At 39.0% G+C, this 18,436-nt stretch overlaps 1 protein-coding gene across 1 annotated transcript in view; it reads right to left on the bottom strand.

Annotated features, from left to right (window-relative positions):
- sdk2b (sidekick cell adhesion molecule 2b) overlaps window positions 1-18,436 on the bottom strand; it is a 699,987-nt gene that overhangs the window by 54,353 nt on the left and 627,198 nt on the right. Inside the window, 1 exon segment of the mRNA XM_052032768.1 lies at window positions 12,904-13,042. Within this exon segment, the coding sequence (XP_051888728.1) occupies window positions 12,904-13,042 (139 nt within the window).

The raw sequence follows: 18,436 nt of genomic DNA, 5'->3' as shown, positions 1-18,436 counted from the left end.
GTGTCCATCTACCAGATGCCTCTGCTGCTGCATCCCTTTTAGAACAGTATCTTTTATTCTATATTGCATCCTTACCCTTCTACAAAATGGACGACCTCACATTTCTCTGCATTAAACTGCATCAAACTTCACCAGCTGCTTTACAACTTGTTGCAATTTACCACTGTCCTCTTCTCAGTTCATAATACTGCCAAGTTTTGTATTATTTGCAAATTTAGAAACTGTGCTTGTGCCCCCAAGTCTAAGTCATTAATTTAGATGCAAAAAAAACTATGATCCTTGGGTAGTGCCACTATTCACCTTCCTCCTGTTTGAAAAACAACTGTTCACTATGACCCTCTCTTCTCTGCTACTTCACGAACTTTGTATCCGTGCTGTTGATGTTCCATGCATGTCATATGCTTCAACTTTGCTGATAAGCCTGTTATGTGGCACCTAATCAAAAGCTTTCTGGAAGTCAATGCACAAGACATCAACTGCACTACCCTTGTCAACTCTATCTGTTACCACATCAAAAATTCTATCAAATTGGTTAATTAATGCCTCAGTTAATCCATTTTCCTCTATGTGACTGTTAATCCTGTCCTGACTCAATATTTCTGTAAGTTATCCCATCACTCAGGTTAAACTGATTAGCCTAAAGTTACTGAGCTATCCTTCTTCTCTCTTTGAGCAAAGGAATAATAATTGTCATTCTCCAGTTTTCCAGCATCACCCCTGTATTCAAAGAAAACGGAAAGATTATGGTTAGTGGCCCTGCACTTTCCTTGTTCTCCTTTATTCTTTTTGGGAATGTCCCTCAACTATACCTGAATTATCTCTTCCTTAAAGTCAGCTCATTATTCTTCTACAGTTTTGCCTGTCAACTTTTGGTTCCAATTTACCTGGGCCACTCTCACCCCAGTGAAATTGGCCTTCCTCCAATAATTATTTTTACTTTGAATTGTTCCTCCTCCTTTTCAACAGTGGACCTCAAACATATGATGTTATGAGCATTCTTCTAAATGTTCCCCGACTGAAACTTGGTAATCTTGACCAAATCATTCCCGAGCACCAGATCTAGCGATGCCTCCTTTTTTGTTGGACTAGAAACATACTGATCTAGACTACTGTCCTGGACATGTTTTAGAATTCTTCACTCCTTCTGCCCTTAACTATATTACTATTCCTGGATAATTAAAGTTATATTTTTTCCATTTTCACTGACCCCAGTAAAATCCTAATGCTGACCCAATCTAGTATGAACTGTCTTCCTCTTTTCATTTACTTGTTTTGCCTTTAACGTTATTTGTCGGTACACTCTCATGCTTGCCATATAATTGCAATTTTGTAAGACATTTCCCGATGACTGTGGAACATTACTTCAGTATAGTTGTTAGTAATTATACAAGCAGCTAGAAAAGTGATGGAGGCAGTTGGAAGATCCATTATCATCCATTTTGTCTTGCGCCATCATCCCTTTTGTCATTTAGTCTTTCCTGCCTTCCATCCTGACAAAGACCCTCACTTCTGTTCCTTCCTTTACTCTCCCCATTCCAATTAGGCCAAGGATATTAACTCTGTTTCTCTCTCTGCTGACGATGCCTATCCTAAAGGTTTATATCTTTCTCTTTTTTTTTCAAATTTCCACCAGCATCATGCTTGACACCAGAATTTTCATTTGCTGTCATCTGAGACCTCCACAAAACATTTCCCCAAAATATATCTTCATTACAGCATTAGGACATTCCTTAACTGAACATTTTCTAAATCAATAGAATTGTGTGAAATAATGTGCTAGAAACTCCTTCAGTCCCGATTCACACTAGGCTTCCTGCTAATTAAAAATAAATTCAAAATACTGCAGATGCTGTAAATCTAAAATAAACATTTGTGAAGGGAACACCAGAGGTAACATATCAAGCTGATAACCTGAAATGAACCAGTATTTCTATATTACAACTGTCACTATATGTCATGAGTCTGCAATTTACTGCAAAGAGGTTTAAGACATATGAGAGTAATTTTATTTCCTTTTATCTTTTCTCTATGGCTGCTGCCTGACATCGTGAATGTTTTCAGCATTAACTGGTTTTACTCCCTGCTTCTCCATGTGATCTCATTGTTACTTCATATTTGAATGTTAAAGCAATCCAAGGTAGTAAAATCAATCCTTAACATGCTGTCCAAAGTTTAATTTCACAACACGCATCCCTTTGCTTGAAATCAAATATTGTTTTATGGTCAAGTTGTTTCATATGATTTTGGAAATGCTAATCTATTCCAGATTTAGAATCCAAATGCGTGAAAGGCAAAAGGTGTTACTGTTGTAGAATAACTTGTCACACAGAAGAATTTTTTATATAAACTATTTCTCACTGCTCCAACAAAGGCAATACAAGCAAAGCTCTGGTTCCTTGGATATTAGCCAAATTCCAGAAACCTTGCTCAGGTCATGAGGGAGTCAGTCCAAGTTTTTCTGAATGTGCAAGAAGAGGGATTGAGGATAAAGGAAATGATTGATCTGAAGCGTTAACTCAGTTTCTCTCCCCACAGATCATGCCTGAGTATTTCCAACATTTTTTTGGTTTATTTCAGACATCTATCTTCCAAGTACTTTGCATTTATTTTAAAGCAGCAGGGAGCTTTATGTGGACTGAGGACAACTGCAGCTACACTGGGCCAGATCATGCTGATGGCCAGCTGGCAGTTCCACAGGGAACAACCGGCCAGTTGCAGCACATGTCACCGTGTCAGGACGTTCGTGCCTGTGTATTGAAGTGTGGAAGTTCAGAATACACTGGAGGTTAGATTTAATCTCCAGACTCACCATTAAATCCAGGGGCCAGATACACTTCATATCTGTCTACCAAAGTTTATCTTGTGTAGCCTCAAACATTTCAATGAGATTGTCAATTTTTATTGAAAAAGTAAGTTTAGTTAAGCTTTTTGTTTATTTTTCTTTACATTTTTGTAATGTGTGTTTTAATTAATTGACAAGTTTAATGGCTTAATTTAAATTATTGTTAATATTTTAATTATTTTAAGTCAATATCAATGATCAGAAGCCATTTAAAAAACAGTGAAACTGGCCTTTGGCAAAATCAGCTGTCAAAGGCCATCAGGGCAGTGCTGGGGTCAGACTCTCCAGATGTGACACCTAGAGAAGTAGTCACCACTTGCAGCCCACCCTGCTACTGGGAGGACTGTGGAGCTGAGCATCAAAATTGCTGGGAGACACATGATCAGAAAATATTAATGCAGGGGTGAATATAGGTGCCAGGACAGTTTGTGGATGATCTAGCCCATTCTGTCCAGATCCCTTACTGGTGGTCACTTCATAGCAACCAAGAGGACGAACATTGGCTGATTTTCCTCTCCTGCCCAGAGAATTCAAGTCCCTAGCAATACATGATCGACTAACTCAGCACATATCAAGGATCAAATCTGTGACCTTGCTTTGTATGACACTGTTCCACACTGTTCCAACTCCTTTCATTTACAGTTAACCCTCTGGTTGGACCATGACACACAATATTGATAATTGTGTTGAAGAGTCAAGGCAACGGAAAAAAGAAGACGATTTCATAGAAAGCCTTTCACAACTTCAGAATCCAATGAAAGACTTTACATCCTGTGAAGTGTTTTTGAGGTACAGCACAACATAGGAGCTGCACAAGTCTACTTACACTCAGCAGTCTCCTACAAACAGGATTATGAAAGTTACCAGATAATTAGATTTTGGCAATATTGACTGAAGGATAAATATTGTTCAGGTCACGCTCTTCTACATGGGAGCTTTTACATCTACCTGAGTGTGCAAATGGAGCCTGGGTTTAATATCTAATTCAAAATAAGGAAATTCCACCAGTGTAACACTCCCTCAGTGTAGCCTCTGGACCTTTGTTCTCAAGTCTCTGGACTGAGAGTTGAAGCCACCATTTTTCTGACTCAGAAGCGATGAGAGTGCTAACAATTGACCCCAACTGATGTCAGTCGTTCTAACCCTTCCAGCTTTTCCAGGAGCTTCTTGATACTGAAATATCAAGAAGCCTGAAGGAACTGAATGAAATTAAGAAGAAGAGTTCATGGGGAGCATTGTAAGATGATGGCTTGCTGATATTGCCTTCAATTCCATTTTCCTGCCAATTCCCATAACCCTCGATTTACCCAAAAAAATCTCTCAAACACTGTGAAAGAATTCCTCTTTATCTGCACTAAATGTTGACTCCTTATCATTCAAAGCTGCCCCTGAGTTCTGAAACGCCCCCTCCCATCCTCCAACCGGGTGAAATATCCTTGCAGTGACTATCTATTGAGCTTTATCAGAATCTAATCTATTTCAATTAGATCATATCTCATTCTTCCACATTCCAGAGTTTGAAGCTAAACTACTCCATCTTTCTTCATAAATGACCCACTCATCTCAGAAATCAATTCAGTTAACATTCATTGCAATTCCTTTAAGGCATAACCTTCTTTTAATAAGGAGATCAAAACTGAACATTGTTCACTAAAGCCCTGTGCAGATGTATCTAGAGTTCCTTGCTCTCTTCTCCTATCCCCCTTTAATAAATGACAACATTCCATGTGCCTTTTTAATTACTTGCTGCATTTGAATGCTAACTTTCTTGTACTAGTGCACCCAGATCTCTCAGAACAACATTTAATAGTCTTATAAAATTTGATGTAATATCCTGCTCTTCTATTCTTCTTACCAAAGTGGGTAACTTCACATCCCTGCTCATTAAACTCCAACTGCCACCTTTTGTCCACTCTCCTAATCTATCCCTATCTCTTTGCAGACATTTTGCATTCTGCTATTGCTTTTCCCTTTGTACCACCTCAATGTACTTATGTTTGGAGTGATCTGTCTGGATGGCATGCAAAACAAAGCTTTTCACTGTATCTCAGTACATGTGACAATAATAAACCAATTATCAATAAACAAGTTGCAGTTTATTTCCCACCTATTTTTGTTTCATCAGTAAACTTGGCTACATCACACTACATCTCTTCATCTGAGTTATTCACATAGTTTCAAAAACTGAGGCCACAGCATTGATCCCTGAGGCACCGCCGAGACATAGTTTTGCTAACTTGAAGATGAGCCATTTATCCTAATCCTGTTTTGTGTCTGTTAACCCATTGTCTATCTTTACGAAAACATTATCCTGAATTCCATGAGCTTTTATCTTGTGCAGTAACCTTTTAAGTGGCACCTATCAAATGCCTTTTGGAAATCCAAATACATTACACCCACAGGCAATTCATCCTCAAAAGAACAGAAATAAATTTGGTGAACAATTTCCCTTTCATAGAAGTATGTTGCATGTCAATTTATGAACTAGGTGCAGGAGTAGGCTACTTAGACCCTTAAACTTGCTCTGCCATTCGATAAGATTATGGCTGATCTGATTGTATTCTCAACACCACATTTACTCTTACCCAAAACAACCATTCACCCTTTGCTAACGGTTAACTCTGCCTCATTGTGTTCTGCTTTGTGTTCCATTACCAGCTTACTATTGCATTTCAACATTTTCCCAGCTAAGTGATCTACATCTCCTGTTTTTTCTCCACCTTCCTTTCTTGCAGCATCCTGATCCACTGGAATCTTTCCAGAATCAAGGGAATTTTCACAACAACCAGTGCATCCACTATCTTGCAGCCAGTTCTTTTGGAATCCTAGGATGTAGGACAAAAAGGTCCGCTCATCCTCCCGGGGCAGTTGTCAGTCCCTTTTCCCATTAGATTATGTTTTTTTTGTAGAGATTTTAATTGTTTTTAAATTCCTCATTTAGTTTTGCTTCCTAATTACCAACTGTTTTTGAAATGCTTTTAGTACTTTCTACTGTGAAGATAGATATAAAAAACAGAAAAACCAATAATTTGGCACCCACAGGATTTTGGTGGTGTTGGACTAGCAGATATTGGACTATTGGATATTAGTCCTTGTAATTCCTCAACACAACTTAATTCACAATTTAAAAGAAAATTACACAGTGACATAATAAGTTTCCAGTGAACAGGGAGAGTTTGAAGGGAGACGCAAGAGAATGCAGATGCGAGAATCTGGAGCAAAAACCAAACTGCTGGAGGAACTCAGCTGGTTGAGCAGCATCAGTTGGGGGGGCCGGGGGGGGGGGGGAAGGAAATGAGTTGAAAGGGAGCACAGAAAGCATTTCCCTGGTGAATTTAAAGGGGAAACAGGGCTTTGGTGAGTTTAAAGGGAATGTGGGAAATAGGGCTTTGCTGAGTTTGAAGAGATCACGGGAAACTGGACCCTGGTGAGCTTAAAGGGAGTGTAGGAAACAAGACCCTGGTGAGCCAGATGTCAGACCATTGGGATTTCTATCAGTTGGATACTGGATTATCGGAGTTTTACTATAACACCCTTATTCCTCATTATTAATTCTCCTGTCTCAGCTCCAAGGGTCCATGGTTTACTTTTGTATATATTTTCCTCAATCCAATTTTATATTTCTTGCTGGTTTATACTCATATTACAGTTTATTCCTCTTTACCAACTTCATGGTCATCTTATAATGTTTTTTTTTAATTCTCACAATCTACAAGCAAACTATTATGTTTTGCTGCTTTATAACTCTGATCTTTCAGTCCAACACCATCATGAACTTCCTCAGTTTGTCACAGATGGATCATTTTTCCCATGGAGTCTATAATTCACAATGAAATGCATAGTTGTAGAGAATTAAGAAATATTTCTCTTAATATTTGTCACTTGTCATCTGTTGCCATACCTATTAATCTAATTTCCCTATCTAATTTAGCTTACATGCCCCTCATAGCAATGTGTTTGCCTTTATTTAAGTTTAAGACCCTAGGACAAATTTGTCACTCACAAATTGAATGCAGAATTCTGTCAAATTACAAATATTATTCCCCACAGGATCACTTTCTGTGAGATTAGTACATTAATCCTCCCTCATTACACCTGACCAGATCCCAGTTTCCTAGTTAGGCTAACAATATTTTGTTCTTGAAAACTGTCTTGAACACATTCCATGAATTTGCCCTCAAGAATGCAATTGCCAATTTGATTTGTCCAGTGTGGATGAAGATAAGATCCTATTAAGCCACTAGTTTTCTTACAAGCTCCCAATATTTCTCAATTGAAAATCTATCCCACAGTACAGACACTATTATGAGTCTTTTTGACTACCCCAAACGGTGATATCTGCCCCTTATTTCTCTTTTTCTTCACCCAAACTGATTCAACATCCTGATCTCCTGAGCCAATAATACAAATGTCATTCTCTATTGTAAGATGTAGCCACACACCATACCTCACTGCCAACCTCATTTTCATTCTGCCTATCTTTCCAAACTGTCTAGTATGCTGACATATTCTATCGCCACCCTTTGCCACTTGCAACCCTGCATGAAGCAAAACAGTTATTTCTACTTGCATTATTAATTTATCTACCTTGTTGCAATTCTAAAATTGCTTTGTGTAATCAGATATGTCAACCTTAATTCTGTCTTGACATCATTTTCACCTACATTAATACTATTTGCTGCTGTATGCCTACATCTGTATGGTCTTTCTCCTCCTGTCACACTGCTTACTGTTGCTCATAATGTCACTGCACAATTAGTTCATCTTTTCTCTTCTAATTTTCCTGAACTCCCACCCCTTCCACATCCCATCCACTTGCACCTCCAATCATGCACACGCGCGCACACGCATGTACACACAATTTAAATCCTTTTCTAACATCAGATTTGTCATAATAGTAGTTCCAGTCAAATTCAAGTGAAGCCCATCCTATACAACAACACCTTCTTTCCTTGTACTGTTCTGCGTGCCTTTTGAATTGTAACTTCTATTTCTCACATAGATCTTTCAGCCGCACATTTAGCTCTGTAGACCAGATACCAATCTGCATATGGCTTGATTAGTAATTGTGGTTCTGCTTGTTAATGTGTGCCTTAGTTCCTCTATTTCTTCTGCATAACCTGGATCACAACAAATGGATCCCTCCCTACCCACTGCAAGTTCTGCTCCACCCTTAAAGAGCTATCCTTAACCCCAGTACTGGGTAGGCAAAGCAGCTTTCAGAACTCACACCAATAGAGTGATCAGTCCCCTTGACAATCCCACTGCCACATTCCTTTCCTCTCTCTCCTGAATGCTCACGTGCTGTAGTCAGATTGCCCATCCTTCCTACTTCCTTTGTTCTCATCCATTCAGGCAGCAACTTCCTTGTGATTGTTGGCAGGATCAAAGATTGAGGCTCCTGTGTCACTGTATCCTGAGACCCACATCTGCCCGGTTTGTAATCACATTCCATAAGCTTTCTTCTTGGCAAAATTCCCATTTCCATTATGCTTCACCTCACATACTGCTGAATTGCTCATAGTTGCTTTGTCACATCCTAGTGCAACTAGTCTGGTGTTGTGTTAGATAGCCTCTACTCCGCGTAAATGCTATAACATCTGAAAGGTTCTGCCTTTGTCCTAACACAGGCCAAGCCCTGCTCATCCATCACTCCTATTCTCAGTGGCCCATTAAGAAACAAACACATGCCTAGTGATAGCAAATGTGATACCTTTATTCAAGAAGAACCACAAAGATAAATCAGGTAATTACAGGCCTATAACTATTACAAACTGCTAGAGGAACTCAGCAGGTCATGCAGCATCTGTGGAGGTAAAGGGATGACTTGACCTGCTGAGTTCCTTCAGCAGTTTGTTTCTTGCTTCAGATTCCAGCATCTGCAGTCTCCCGTGTCTCCTGCAAGTACAACATTATTGGAAAAAAATTCTGAGGAACAGGATTAATATAGATTTGGAAAGGCAGGGATGGATCAAAGGTAGTCAGCATCTCTTTGTTTGGGGGAGATCCAGTCTGATTACTTTTTGAAGACGTAGCGAAGTCTAAAGATGAGGGCAGTGCAATTCATGCAGTATACATGGACTTCAGTAAGGCCTTTGACCAGGTTCCACATAGGGGGTAGGTTTAAAAGGTTAAAGCCCATGGGTCCAGGGCAAGCTGCCAAAATTGGTTTGGTGATCGGAGGCAGAGAGTGATGGTGGAGGTTTGTTTTTGTGACTGGAAGACGTTAACAAGTATTGGTGCTGAGACCCTTACTGTTTATTATATACATTCATGATTTGGAATGGAATGTAGGAGCTATGATTAGCAAATTCACAGATGACCTGGAAATTGCTGGTGTTGCTGACAGTGATGAGGATAGTTTTAGGCTATACAATAATACTGATGAGTTGGTAAGAGCAATGGTAGATTGAATATAATCCTGATAAGTGTGAGGTTATGTATTTCAGGATAACTAGTAAGGTTGAGATGTACACAATGAATAGTAGGGCCCTAGGGAGTAATGAGAAACAGAGGGACTTTGGTGTACAAATCCAAGGGTCCTTGAAGGTGGCATCACAGGTAGATAAGGTGAAGGCATACAAGATACTTGCTTTCATTAGTTGGTATGTAGAAAAAAAAGAGCAGGGAGGTTATGGTACAACTTTATAAAACATTAGTTAAGCTACAGCTGGAATACTGTATGCAGTTCTGACCATTACACTACTAGAAGGATGAGATTACACTGGAGAGGGTGCAGAGGAGATTCACCAGATGTTGCCTGGGATGAAGAATGACTGGGTTTCTTTTCCTTGGAACAGAGGAGGCTGAGAAGGGAACTAATTGAGGTTTACAAAATTATGAGAGGCACAGATAGAATAATATACTTTCTTCCCATACCAGAAGTATATAAAATCAGAGGGGTTAGGGTAAGGGGTGGGAAGTTCAGAAGGAATCTGAGGAAGAATATTTTAAGCCAGAGTATGATTGGAATCAGGAACATACTGCCTGAGGCGGCACTGGAGGCAGAGACTCTTACAATATTTAACAAGTATTTGGAGGAGCACTTGAAACACTGAAACTTAGAAGGCTACAGCCAGATGCTAGATTAGTACAGATGGGTACTCAATAATTGGTAATGGTTAGGGTGAGCTGAAAGGCCTGTTTCTGTGCTGTATGACTTTATACTGGCTCCTGGTCCACCAAGTAAGAGATGAAGGATAGGTTTTTTTTATATATGTTGAAATCTACTTGTACTCTTGCACTTTCCTGTCTCTATTTCTCCTGGACCTCTGCAATCTACCCAACAGCACCACAAGCTCTATCACTGACAGTTTGTGTATTCTCCTTTTGCCCTACCATTGGCAGATTCCCTACAAACACCAGGAATGTCCTCCATTAAGCTCTCAAAATTTCTACCCCCTCTATCCCCATATAATACTCTTTAAAACCCATCCCTTCAACTAAGCTTTTGATCAGTCTTCCAAATATTATTTTCTGTGGCTTCATTGAGATCTCTATTCCATATTAACTGCACTAAAAATCTGCAATCTATTGTGGTGCTACTTAATTTAGGTAATATTTGGAAACGAACTTGAGAAACATGAATAAAATATTATCAATTTTATTTAGTCGGCTCATGAGCAGGGAAAATAATGAGGGAGAAAGTTGTCTTTAGCTGTGAATGTTGGTTGCAATTGAGTATTGGCTTCTGGAGGTATTCACCTTCGAGCTTTCAGTTTCATCGAAGTTAGTGAAACCAAGGTGAGTACAAGCAGCAGCTAATATTCTCACACACATTTTATGCTCATGACCAAAGGCAAATTTTTCCTCCATATACAAGCAAATTCCCCTAGACTGGATTTGCACACAGTTACGAGATGTAACAAGATTGTTTCCTGCATCACTTGATATGTATATATTTCCTCCATCAATAAAATGAATCACAGTCTCCCATTTTGTTTATTCTGGACCTTTTATTCACCAAGTAAGTATGAGTAGTGTACAGTCTTTCATTATTAAAAGTGATTTTTACCAGATTTATGCCACACAAGTGCATTCAAAAACAGCATCAGGATTTGAGATATCTCCTACCATCTATTTCAATCACCCTTTTTCTTCAACAAGCTGCTTTTACCAACAGAGCAAAGAAAATAAATAGTATCAGCATCATGCCCTTTGCTCCTGCTTTTGCACCAAGTGCCTTTCAAGATGTTTTCATGAGGAACATTTGAGATTTTGACCTCTGTCATAAACTTAAAATGGAACAAGGTAAAAGTTATTTCGACCAGTGTTCTCTCCATCTCCTGAAAGTGCAAACTCTTATTAAGAAGCAATTCCACTCCAGCCTACTTGTGAGTTCCAAAGTTGTCATTCTTGTAGGAACCTGAACAGTTGTTCCAACTGACAATAATCCTTTCTCACGCAGTAGGAGTTAAAGGGTAGCAAACAATCCAATTGATTTTTCTCTCCTTAATCCTTAGGGAGTAAAAGTCAATTGTAGCATTCCCATATTGCTGAAATTTGCTGACTGGAATGGAAATTGAACTGGGGACTTACCTGTCCTGTGTGATAAATACTACTATGGATAAAACCCCCAGTGAAGATGCATATTGCAAAAAAAAATTAAAGTTCATTTAACCACTGGCTGTGTACACTTACTGTATATAACAGTTTAAGAATATCATCTGAAGATTCAATTTTGGAGCCAGAGTAAAAGAGCTAAGCCTGAAGTGGCTGTCACGAAAATCAGTTGAAGGTGGGATGAAAAATAGGAGCAGGTGCCAGGTGGGACACATTGATCGCTCACAGCAAAGTCACCAAGAGCCTCGTACAAGACCAAGTGGAAAGTCTAACCAACTGGAATATTTTGCACAATATATTACACCAGCAAGGAGATTTTATTTCAACCTCCTGTAGCACTTTTTCCTGTTGATTCAGATCCCAGCATGCTACTATAAACAAGATATGTTTTGTAGGTAGAACCACCATCAAAAGGAACTGGAAAGCAAATGTATAGGGTTGCCACCTATCTTTTATTGATCCAATAGAAAGTTTTATTTTACTGAATATTTCATGTAATGTATAGACAACAACTGAAATTTAAGACTTTTTCTTTTGTTTGCATTCCAGTTTTTAAGAGAAAAAATATTTTGATCCATTGCCCTGTTTTAAGAATGTCCAGGTGCTTGAAATTAAATAGGGTTTTTGAAGAGAATTGTGAAATTTGGGGATTGTACAGCCAGTGACTTTGATGAAATTGACTGTGTCCCTTTGCCAATGGTTATGCAGCTCCCACAGCACCTCACACAGAAAAGTAATGTAAGGCACAAGCCGATAGCAACTGAGAGTAAGTCAGTTTACAATTACATCAGGTATAGAACATATAGCTAGTGTGGCTGGCTCTAAGGTTAATGTTGGGATCTAGACTTAGAAGCAGATGGAGTCTGTCTAACAGTCTTGGATCTGAGACAGGACACAATAAATATAAAAGGCAACATGTATAATCTTCAAATAAATAGAAGAACTAATTCAAAACTAATACACACACAATATATAATGCAGTATAACTATTAATCATTCAGAAAGAGCAAGGGAGTCCAGCAAATTAATATAACAGAATCAAAAAAACAACTTTACACTCTAACTAGGAGGCAATGTAACTTGCCAAATAAACTAATACAAAAATCGGATACAAGTTGTAATACAAAAGAAAAGCTATAATGAGAAGGCATAGGCATGACATATGATTCAATAACAGGCAAACATGCAGGAGAGTTGGAAATCTTATAACACAGAGATGGAGAGAAGCGAAAAGAAAGAGGTGTACCCATTGCTGTTGAGATGTGAGCCCAGATAGAGACCGATGTAATGTGCCTTAACACATGCAATTCTCAAGAAAACCTTGAAGCAATCTTTGCTCCCTCATCTTTCCACCAGCCTCATTCTCTGTGCAGTTAGGCCTTGACAGATGTTGCTAATGCAAGTTTTAAACCCATCCCTGAATCTTACTTCTGACAACCATCAAGAAGTTATATTCAGCAGGATATAATACCAATTTTTTTAAATATGATTGTGGCTACCTGTTGTAGATACCATTCTTTCTACAGAAGGAATTCTTCACTGAAAGGCGTCTGTTGTTAAGTTCCAGCGCAGGGAACCGTCCGTTGTCTAAGCTCAAGATTTCTTCATGAGCCAATGTGCCAGCTTTTGTGTTATTTCCTGCAAAATGAAAATAATGACAAAATAAATTTCACTAAACACTGAAGCAAATGCTTGTATCCTGCTTGTGCAGTTAACACAAGCTAGTGTGCTGACAATTAGAACAGATCTTCTGAAGAAAATTTCAGAATATCAATTGCAAGTTCAATTTAAGTTTAATAGCTCCCCACATTTTTGCAAAATTAAGAAAAATATTAATTTCACAAGCATGTTGTTAGGGAATAAAGCTGATTAGTATATTATGTTTTGTGAAACATTTTAAAGGTATGACGAAAACAGTTTTTACAACTTATGGTTTCTTAATGATGGATCAGTACTTTCAGAAATGCCAACGCAGCACACCATGAGAGTATTTGTTCTGGATGGAGGGAAAATATTAAGAAAGATCCCTTTACACAACTGTGCACAAATTCTTTTGAGAGAGTGTCCGAGTGATCATTCAAATCAATTCTGTGGGCCACTCAGATGGTGCATATTTTAACCACTGTAAAAATCTGATAATCTGCTATGTCACTATTTGGAAATCTCGATGGTTCAGCATTTGGCTCACTGAGTGCTGATTCTTGTGCTCCCTTTAACTCATTGGGGCCCTGGATTCCTGCCCATTCGCTGGCGCTCTGCCTGGTGTACTGCCTTCTACTGACCAGGGCCCTGGTTCCTGTGCTCCCCTTCACTCACCGGGGCCTCAGTACCCACTCTCCCTTCAACTCACTGAGGCCCTGGGAGTTTTCCACACTGGGGCCCCAGTTCCTGCACTCTCCTCCACTCACTGGGGCTCTGATTCCCACGCTTTCTTCTGGTTCACCAGGGCCTCGGTTCCTGTGTGTGCTCCCTTTCACTCAGAGGGGCCCCAGTTCCCATCATCCCTTTTCCACTTAGTGCTCTTTGCTGTAGTCCCTTGCCTGGTTGGTTTTCCCATGTTCCCTTTAAACTTAATGGGTTCACTGTAAAATGTATGATTCAACCATATAACATCTTCCTTAAAAAGTGTATTGAAAATGTATTGGAGCATTAATGCAATAACATTTGACAGTCTGGAAAATCTGCTCATCCAGCACTACCAAAGTCCTGAGACAGCTGAGTTAATGGAGTTTCACTGTGTTGAAATTTTTAGTCATGAAAATTTGAAGGTTGTTATTTATAAACAGTCTAATTTTGTTCCTATTGCCACCAAAGAACAACAAGTCAATTCTGACTTCTTTATTTAAAATGCATACAATTACAACTTTTTGTCCTGTGTTCATTAGCACAATTTTCTTGAAATCTTTTTTATCCTTTGTAGGCCCGAGAGACTCAATAGCTCGAAGTACTTGCAGAAATTACTTCAAACATGCATTGTTATAAAATTAAACTTTAATTATTGAAAAAATGCAAATATGCTCCCAACTGTTCCCTACTTGACATTATTTCAATTTACTTCATTTGGCACTTGAAGTGTGCAATGTCCGGGAACCACCAGCGAAGAGCAGCCAGCAAGTTTGGGATTTCTGTCTGTGTGCAGTAGTCTCAAAGCTGGTAGCACAGACGCTGAGAGAAATTGGCAGTTCAGTGCAGAACTGCCTACACTTTCCAGCAAGTTCCAGACATTTCCGAGATATTTCCCCCTTAGAACTATCTGAATAATTTAAGACTTGGGCTTTTTATTATTTTAAAGGAGGGTCTTAAGATAGTAAATAGGTTGAAAAATATAAATCCATAAAGGACTTTAATTTAAATCATGGAAAAGAGAAAGGGGGCACAGATCCAATGACTAAAATATACCTTTTGGATTGACATGAGGTGGCTTTAATACAGAAAGGGACCAACGCTTGGAACTGGCTTCTTGGCAGAGCATTTGATTGAGGTAAAAATCCTGGAATAATTGAGGAAATAACCAGATACAGCAGCTTCAGAATCTTAAGACTGGAAAATCTTTCTTTTGTAAGTTGGGTAAACCCAGAGTGGAGCAATTTTGTGCGTGTTTCTGCATGTACCCGCATCTGTTGGAGAATTCCCCTCATTGTTTGACTCCCCAGCACCTATTTTCCGATGTAAAACTCTCTTAAGTGATGTCAATAGGAGCACAATATGCAAAATTTGTCTGCAGTGTGAGTTTCAACCTCAGTGGTCTGAAAAACAGCAGTCCTTGTTTACTCACAGAAAACTAGGTTTTACTAACGCTGTTTTCATTGAAGCTACATTACTTAAAGAGCCAACACTAATTGCATTCTTTGACCTCACTGAGATCGGGCTTCCTACAATCTCAAATACAATCCTAAATATGTGCTTAAAATACTTTGCCCACTGAAGGTCAAGGTCAGGGTCACAGTCACTCTCAGCTTCCTAGCCACATAATTATTCCAAGTTGCTGTTGCGAAATATCTGCCACATCTCTGTTTACTGTTGGTATTTGGAAGGCCAAGCAACCTCCAGAACAAAGGAGAGAAACTTTCACCTATTTTTCCCTCAGCCCACAGACACAGGAAGAGTAGACATGGCTTCCCCCAGTGCAGATATTCGCAGACTCCGCTCACGTCCTGACGGAAACATCTCTGGCATTCTCCTGCTAGGAGTGATTGGCTGTAACCCTGGAAAACCTCCATGACTTCCTTGCCCTTAGAACATGGCTTCTTATGGGCATTGTTCTTTGTCAACCTATCCAGGTTGCTATGATCCCAGGGAACACTTTCCATCTCCAACCATTGGAGCATCCATTCATTCAGCAGTAACACTTCCCTATGGAGTATTGTAGCACTGTGCTATGCTCTTTAACAGTTGTTTGCAAAAATTGAACCTGCTAAGCAAAATATCGAGAACTTCTACATATCAAATGCATGCAATCTCAGTTCTATGGAGACACAAGAGATTGCAGACACTGGAAGCTGGACCAATAAAGAATCTGCTGGAGGAACTCAATGGGTTTAGCAGCATCTGTGGGGTAAAGAAGTTGTTGAGGTTTCAGGTTGAAAGCCCGCATCAGGGCTGCAAGTTCTACCTCTTTTTGCAATTCTCATAAGTAGTGTTAGAATGACCATCCATGCTAATTTAATACCAAAAATGCATGTGAAGCAATTTCTTGCCTTTTTTTTGGTTAGTTGAATGAAGATGGACCGTATGACATCCCTCATCAACAAGTAGTCTCTGATCTTACTAAGCTCCAGGTTTCAATCCAAAAGTAAAACCCACTTTGCATCGCTGTCATAGTTTACTATGAAGAAGGGATTTCCTGCACTTATTGGTATCACACCAATGTAAGAGCACACCATGAATGTTGCTGCTTCAATAAGTATATTACAGCCAATAAAAATTCAATTGTCCTAAAATACAAGCAAAGCAACATTTTGTCATTGTTCAGTGTGATCTGTTAAACTGATCTGAAGCCATGAGATTCAGATTCATACAAAGGTACAAAAACTGTAAAGCAAAGATACTCAAATGATTGAGATTTTTGTTATTAATGGTCTGATCTTAATTAGATCTCACAATACAATGAAGAGCATTAATTGAATCATTAAAAATACATATGTAATTTTTATGGGTTTTGGAAAATGACCCAGCAGAGAACCAATTAGCTCAAATTATGTAAATCTTAATTCAATTAACTATTTCAGTTCAAAATGACGTCAATAAATGACACTACTTTTGCTTGATTTGACCGGTTAACAAGCTGAGATCCTAGCTTGGCAGAGGAACTGTTATCAGTTTGGCAACAAAAGACATTGAAACTAATAGATGCAAATTCAAGAGTTTCCTTGCTATAATGGGGGTATTAAGGATAAATGTCAACAAGGTTGCTTGAAAGCAAGAGCATGGCAAATTCAAGCAATCACACAGCACAAAGCCTCTTGGGAAGAATAATAAAGGGTATTTTATGAAGAAGATCATGAGCTAAAGGGATCACATAGATTGCCTACACTAAGTTGGAATTCTATCAAACCTTTCTGTATGTCAGTATGCATTGAAGGAAAGAAAGTGTAAATGAAAATCGTCAGTGGTGCTGTGGTATCATTGACGTGCCAGCAACAAGTTAAGTGACATGGGACAGATAGTAAGTGAGTCATCAGGCTGTCCTTCTTACTGACACCGGGGAAGGGATGAAGGTCAGTGATGTGGATTATGTGAAGGTAGAACAAGGAGCAGTGAAAGTAACGCAAAATTCCTACTTCGGCTTTTTCCAGCCCAAACTTGATTGATTGGATCCTGCTAGCAAAGATGCAGGCAGACTGGGAAGAGGTCAAGAGCATGAAGAAACATGTATCATTTTTTGCTTGACAATACTCCTGGTGTTTGGTAATGACCCTGGAAGCCAGCTTCAACTGAAGGTGAATACTACATCTTGGTTCTTCAAAGCACAACCTGCATCTGACAAAGGGTGGGAAGAGTTGAAGAGAGTACAGGAAACAGGTATTGCTGAAGAGGTTGAGTTTTATGATTGGGCTGCTTCATTCATTTGTGAAAGGCAGATAGCATCAAAAAGGATCTGTGGAAATTATAAGATAACAATAAAAAAAGAAGCAAAAAGTAGACATGATCTCTGATTGGTTTGTTTGCTCAGCCAGGAGGAGGACAGATCTTCATATGTCATATACACATCAGTAGACTGAGCTAGACAAAGATCTGGAGGAACACTTAACTACAAATATTCACCTTGCACTGTTTCACTGAAACAAACTTTCATTTGGGACAGTAACAGCTCTGGGCATTTTCCAGAGGACAATAGATAGCTTGATCAAGAGTCTGTCAGGTGTTGCAGGTCACTTAAATGATATTATGGTGTCTGGAAAGACAGAGAAATAACACAAGGAAGGTTTTGAAGGTTCGTTTGATGAGTCCAAGAAGTAGGAATAAGGTTGAGGAAAGATAAGTGCATCTTTGCTGCATCAAATGTAGTATGCCTTAGTTATAAGATTGATAATGAAGGACTTCACCCAGTTGAGGATAAGGTTAAAGCATTGCTGGATACACAAGCTGTGCAAAACAATATTGAAGTGAGCAAGGAAACCTAAAGCTGTATTCCAGCAGTTGAAGTAGATGTTGCTGAATTTAATGGTTCTTGTTCATGATGATGCAGCGTAGCCATTGTGCTACCTTATAATATCACTGATGTAGTTTTGTCACACCATATGGAGAAAGGATATATGTGACTAATTGGTTTTGCATCAGAGTCTTTTTCCAAAACAGAGCAATGTTATTTACAACTGGATATAGAAGGTTAAGTTAGTATCCACACAGCAACAAAATTCTGCATGTACTTTGAAGGCCAGAATTTTATATTTTTCAAATCTCTGCATAGCATTTTTGGTGACTGCAAGGGGATACCTCAGATGGTCTCAGCCAGAGTGCAGAAATGGGGACTCGCATCATTTGCATTTTGTTACATTCTGGAGTACAAGAGAGAATAATATAATCAAAGTG

Source organism: Pristis pectinata, chromosome 18, assembly GCF_009764475.1.
Source record: "Pristis pectinata isolate sPriPec2 chromosome 18, sPriPec2.1.pri, whole genome shotgun sequence".
Classification (NCBI taxonomy): domain Eukaryota; kingdom Metazoa; phylum Chordata; class Chondrichthyes; order Rhinopristiformes; family Pristidae; genus Pristis; species Pristis pectinata.
Note: the sequence above shows the minus strand (reverse complement) of the source record. Positions and strands in the feature narration are given on the sequence as shown.